General features: G+C 40.4%; 1 protein-coding gene across 5 annotated transcripts in view; it reads left to right on the top strand.

Annotated features, from left to right (window-relative positions):
• The first annotated feature begins 1,645 nt into the window (after window positions 1-1,645).
• kidins220b (kinase D-interacting substrate 220b) overlaps window positions 1,646-6,085 on the top strand; it is a 22,374-nt gene continuing 17,934 nt past the window's right edge. For 4 of the 5 annotated variants that reach the window (XM_023394291.2, XM_023394290.2, XM_023394289.2 and 1 more), the window contains exons 1-4: window positions 1,646-1,791; window positions 4,811-4,966; window positions 5,349-5,447; window positions 5,673-5,771. In XM_023394291.2, the coding sequence (XP_023250059.1) occupies window positions 4,835-4,966; window positions 5,349-5,447; window positions 5,673-5,771 (330 nt within the window). In that variant the 5' untranslated portion in view covers window positions 1,646-1,791; window positions 4,811-4,834. Of the gene's footprint in view, window positions 1,792-4,807; window positions 4,967-5,348; window positions 5,448-5,672; window positions 5,772-6,085 lie in introns of all 5 variants that reach the window. The other variant, XM_023394288.2, reaches the window with a different exon arrangement.

The following is a 6,085-nucleotide window of genomic DNA, read 5'->3' as shown; positions in this document are numbered from 1 at the left end:
TAAAGCTGAAATGAAATGGATGTAAGATTTGTGTGGTCAGGAGAAGGGAAACAAAGGGTTTCTGGTAGGAATAATAATCGGCAGACTGGGGCTGGGACACAGCTCTGGAAGATAACACCTGTCCTACTACATATCCTCACGTGCACTTTAAACCCTAATAAACTGATAGTGGATCATGAGTTCCTCCTCTGACATTCCACTCCACTGTTAATAAGTAATGACTTTTATTCCTCAGATGATAAGATGACACATTAAAACCAATAGGAACAGAACAAAAATGAAACTTAAAAATTTCCAAATGGTTATATTATTATATATATTACATGCTCAAACTGGCTTCTTGTGTGTTGTCCTAAAAAATATAAGGGATATATGATATTATATGAAATAGAAGTAATATAAGAACATATTTTTTTGAGATTGAAATAATAAGTTGCTTTTGTCAGTGAGAAATCCTGTTAGGCCCAAACTGAAATAACAACAGCTATAACAGTGATCAAGGTCAGTATTGGTTAGATCAGTGGTCCTCACTATTTAGTGGCTTACAGTGCAGTGTAGTCTATACATATATATAATCTTTTAATCACCCCAAATTATCCTACACCAGCCCATTAATCATTTAGTCAGTTTAGGACAGGAAATAATGTAAATGTGTGTTTGGTGCTTTGTCTAAAACGCTGTCAGTCCCAATCGGTTTAATACAAAAACAACATTTTTATAAAACCACACTGGGGTTATGCCCCTGACCTAAACCACATTCTTCTGGATCAGCTAGGCTTCAGCCTTCGAGTGCCTGGCTTTGGACAAATGAATGTTAAAGTGCTTGAAACAGGAAAAAGGTGCATCAGTCTATATTGTTTTTTAAGTAATTTTGACTTCCCAGTCTATAACTTCAGCATTTGTAATGTGATGCTAAAGATGGTGCTAGCTTTATGAGCTGGCTAACTGAGACCAAGCATCAACCTCTGAGGTTGAAACATGAAGCATCAACAGTGAAGAACCAGAAGCTGCAGTTCCTCTAACGACCACTAGAGTCTGGCTCCAACAGTGAGTCAGTCCCCATAGACTCCCATGTTAAAATGTCCAACTTTACAGCAGAAATAAACATGTTTACAGCCTGGTACAAAAACTGTTTTGGTCTCTAGAGCTGATTTCATCCTTCATGACACATTTTATTAAGGACTAAAGTTATGGAGGATTGAGGGCGTGGCCTATTTGAGTGACAGGTGGGTGAGTGTATGTTTGACACAAGCCACACACGCTCCTCCTCTTTGACCATATTTGGATTAGCTGGGAGTTGAGGGCGGAGTCAGGTACTTGCAGGATGATGACAGCGAGCAGCTCACTGAGCTTCAGACACCTGGGGCTGACGTCACAAAGTCCATCTTTACTTGCAGTCCAGTCCTGAGGCTGGTGAGCTGTTCCAGAGACACACTGGGTTGGATGAAAACAGAAGTGTATGAGGTGAATAAATAAATAAGGCGGGCAGGAACAGAACTGCCTTTTAAATGTGGCCGGATTTTTCTGTAAGTGTTTGAAGAGGAAACTGCCGCTGTGTATGCTTTTATTTTGACAGCAGTGAACGGAAGTGCCAGTCTCGTTGTAGCGGGCTTGACGCCGCTGTCGGTGACTGTCGGTTGTTGTTCTGATCAAGATGGCTGCTGTTGTCGGGGATGGAGAGTGAGCACAGGCTGTCACCCGAACACAGGCCGAGCAAACGCAGATAAACCCACCGAGCTTCCGCTGGACCTGATCCCGGACCAGATAACCGAACCTGATTCTTCTGTGGAGGTAAAGCGGTTCTCCTCATTCCTTTGCTCCCGCCAGCATCCTTCTCCGTTCATCGATTCATGTTTGATTGACACTTGTCACGGCGTCGAATCGCTAATTTAAAAAAAAAAGAAAAGTAACGGTGGATGTTTGATTAGTGTAAATTTACTGGCGGTAAAACGGTGAGTTTGTTTTCAGTCGGTGAAGGTGAACGTGTGTGTCGGTGCTGCTTCATGTCTGTGGGCTGAACGACCGTCGGTGAATGAGGGAGTCGTGAAGGTTATTCCGGTTACTGCGGTGATATAACGATAAAACAACGATGTGATATCAGGCGTTAATTACAGGTAATAACAGACAATCTGCCAGAAACACCAATGATCACACCGTTAAATAAATAACCGTTACTCTGCTGTAGAGACCGTGTCTGAACGGGTCAAAATAAAACATCCCTTCATCAGTGTCCGCGGTGATGCCTTCAAGTGTCTCCCGTTAAAATCAATCAATCATTTATTATCATACAGGAGAAAAACCAGAGAAGCTGGAAACAACAAATGTTTGGTATCATTGTTTAGAAAATGATGATTATCAAAACAGTTGCCGATTGACGTTCTGTCGATCGATTAATCAATTCATTGATTATTCATGGCTGTTTGTATTTAACCAGCTGACAGGCTGAGAATCTAAATCATCATCATGTCTGTTTATTATTGAATAATAAAAATAACTGGATGTTTGTGTTATGTTGAAATAGTCTGCAGTGTGCCTGTAGTTATCAATCCAAAGTATTGATTCATTTACAGGTAAATGATTCCAATCATAGATATTATCAATCATTAGAAATCTGACCCTGAGGAAGAGAACAGGTGTAGGGAAGGATGGATTAATAGATGGATTAATGGATGGATGAACGGATGAATGGATGGATGGAAGGATGAATGGATGGGTGAATGAATGGACGGATGGGTGAATGGAAGGATGGATGAACGGATTGATGGATGGATGAGGGATGGATGGATGGACGGATGGATGAATGGATGGACGGATGGATGAGTGGATGGATGGATGGACGGATGGATGGGTGAATGAATAGACGGATGAATGGATGGATGGATGAATGGATGGACAGATGGATGAATGGATGGATGAATGGATGGACAGATGGATGAGTGAATGAATGGACGGATGAATGGAAGGATGGATGAACGGATGGATGGATGGATGGATGAATGGATGGACAGATGGATGAATGGATGGATGAATGGATGGACAGATGGATGAGTGAATGAATGGACGGATGATGGATTGATGGATGGATGAGTGAATGAATGGACGGATGATGGATTGATGGATGGATGGATGAATGGATGGACGGATGAATGGATGGACAGATGGGTCATGGCTTTTGTAATTTCATAGTTTCCTGGAGGAGATTATTGTATTGATTTATTTTATTTGGTCATTTTGTACAAATTAAGGGTAAATTAGAAACAGCTGTGTGTAATCTGTTTTATTTTGAAAGAACCAGGAAGTGAGTTATAAGAACTGTTAAAACCTCAGTGACTCATATTTGAATACAGACTGCACTTGGCGTTAATTAGATTAATCAATTAATCTGGTAGTGATTACAGAGAACATATTTATTTAATAAGCTTTAAACCTGGGGTTCAACTTGAGCTGGAGGCTGTTTCCATGGTGACAGCAGCACCTCTGATTGGCTGAGTTCCAGATTAGATTCCATGAGGCTTGTGGGTAGTGTAGTATCAATGAGGAATTAAACTGTGGCTCTCCACAAAGCTGCAGAGCAGACTTTATTGATCTGATAAGGAAGACGACGCTGAGCTCTGATTGGCTGCTGGTGTCCACAGAAACATGTGACACCAGCCTCAAAGAACAAGTCAGCGCCTCCATCTTCTCTCTGTCTATTGAAGTTATATCAGTCGGCCCACAGCTGGTCTGAGGTCAGTCCAGGTCTTCATATCTGACTTCAGATGGTCTGGATCAGCGCCTGAGTCAGTCAGGAGGAAACGAGTCCTGCTGAATGTTTCTGAACCATTTTAATGATTAGTGGATTGTTCAGGTGTTTTTGAAGCACACGTCTCGGCGGTGAGGACTTACCTCTTCCCTCTCCGCAAGGTTTGGAATAAAACCCCCTCGGCCTCTGGGAAAGTGACTCTGGCATTGTGGATCATTTTCTGACTGATTCTCTGATAATGAAGTCTCTTTTATAATCCACACCAAAGGAGCAAAATATGGAGGAGCAGTGACGTCACAGGAAAAGTAAGAAAGCTTTTTCTTCATTTCATATTTGAATAAAAATAAGAAGTGTAAAAAGAATTTATAAATGAACGATTAATCCATCAATAAATACTAATAATACATTTAAAAATGGATTGACAAAAACAGCATAAAACTCTCATTAAATGAAGCATTTATAAATACATTTATGAATTCATGAATAAATAATAGAATCTGAAAAACTATTTGAAAAGACATTTTAAAAATGGGAAAACATTCCTGCCTTTCTTTTTCAAGACTTTATAAATTAACTGTCAAACAATCAAAAGAAATGGAGCTAACAGGAGAAGCTAAATGGCTAAGCTAATCGGTAAGCTAACAGGAAAAGCAGCTGGGAAAAGGAAATGGAAATTTTTCTTTCCAAATAGTTTCAGATTGTATTATTTATTCATGAATGAATAAATAAATATTAATAAATAGTATATTTATTAATATTTATTTATTCATGAATGAATAAATAGTATATTTGATGATGTTTTTGTGAATCCATTTTTAAATCTGAAGTATTTATTGATGATTAATCGTTCATTTATAAATTCCTTTTTCGATTCCTGTTTTTATTCAAATATGAAATGAAGGAAAAGCTTTATAACTTTTCCTGTGACATCACTGCTCCTCCATAAAATAATCAATAATAATGAAACTAGAAACCATCAAACACATCACAAATGTTCTTCATAGATTCGGTTTTTCATGCCTTATAAACTGTACAGAGCTGTGATGTGTGGTTGTCTCCGGTCAGCAGGGGGCGTAGTGACGGACCGCAGACATGGACACCACCACCTCCATCAAGATGACCACTCTGGCCATCCAGAACCTGTTCAGCTACGTGGAGGAGGAGAACCTGGCTGCTCTCAAAGCTCACCTGGACCGCTTCAAGGACGTGGACGGACGCAGCGACGTACGTGTCCCTGAACATCACGCCGGTTTCCTTCATGTCTAAAAACTAAAAATTCTCTCGTGTCGTTTCATTCTGATCTTTTGTTTATTCATTTCTACGGCTTTATTTCATTCCCTGTGTTTTTATGCTGCTTTGTTTTCAGTTTCTTTCTGTTTTCATGTTTCTGCTTCTGTTTTCTTTATTCCACAAAAGTTTCTCACACAGTTTTATTGATTTTCATCATCACTTTCCTCAGTATTTCTAATTCACTCTTTTATTTAGTTTTCATGTGTATTTCTGCTGTTTCCTGTTGGTTTGAGGTTTTTGTGCAGGAATAAAACCCTTTGTGTGTGTGTGTGTGTGTGTGTGTGTGTGTGTGTGTGTGTGATGTTCACATGGACAGAACGGTCAGACTCCTCTGATGTTGGCGGCTGAGCAGGGCAGTCTGGAGATCGTGCAGGAGCTCATCAGGAGAGGAGCCGACGTTAACCTGGACGACGTGGTGAGTGAAACAAACGCGTCGTCACTGACGTGAAAACATTCTATATCTATATTTCTATATGAATGAACATAATTGATCCTCCCACCTCCGTCTGCTCCCCGCTCTGAACCTCTTCGCCCAGGCTGCTCTGGTTGCTAGGAAACAGAATTAAAGAGTAGGTCTCTCGTGGTGGTGGTGGTGCTGCTCTTGTCGCCATGGTAACCCCATCTGTGCTTGTGTTGTCAGGACTGCTGGTCGGCCCTGATCTCTGCAGCTAAAGAAGGCCACGTGGAGGTGGTGAAGGAGCTGCTGGAGAACAGCGCCTACATCGAGCACAGAGACATGGTGGGAAGCTCCTCCTCTCCTTCATCTCACTGCTGCGTCACCTGATGTCTGTCTGTAACCAGGTGGACCAATGAGAGCAGGTCGCAGAGAAGAGTTAACGAGCAGCAGCAAATCAAACTGACACCTTCTGTCACCAAAAAGAATTTATCCATGAATGACTAAATCAATAAATACTTTAAAGATATACATATATATACATACACATATATATAAAACATATACATATACATACATATATATCTATATATATATATATAGATATATATGTATGTATATGTACATGTGTACATCTGTGTATAGAGCCATATTCCTGC

The sequence above is a fragment of the Seriola lalandi genome, unplaced genomic scaffold (assembly GCF_002814215.2).
Source record: "Seriola lalandi dorsalis isolate HSWRI2012SDOR001 ecotype SW California unplaced genomic scaffold, Sedor1 jcf7180002054947, whole genome shotgun sequence".
Lineage (NCBI taxonomy): Eukaryota > Metazoa > Chordata > Actinopteri > Carangiformes > Carangidae > Seriola > Seriola lalandi.
Note: the sequence above shows the minus strand (reverse complement) of the source record. Positions and strands in the feature narration are given on the sequence as shown.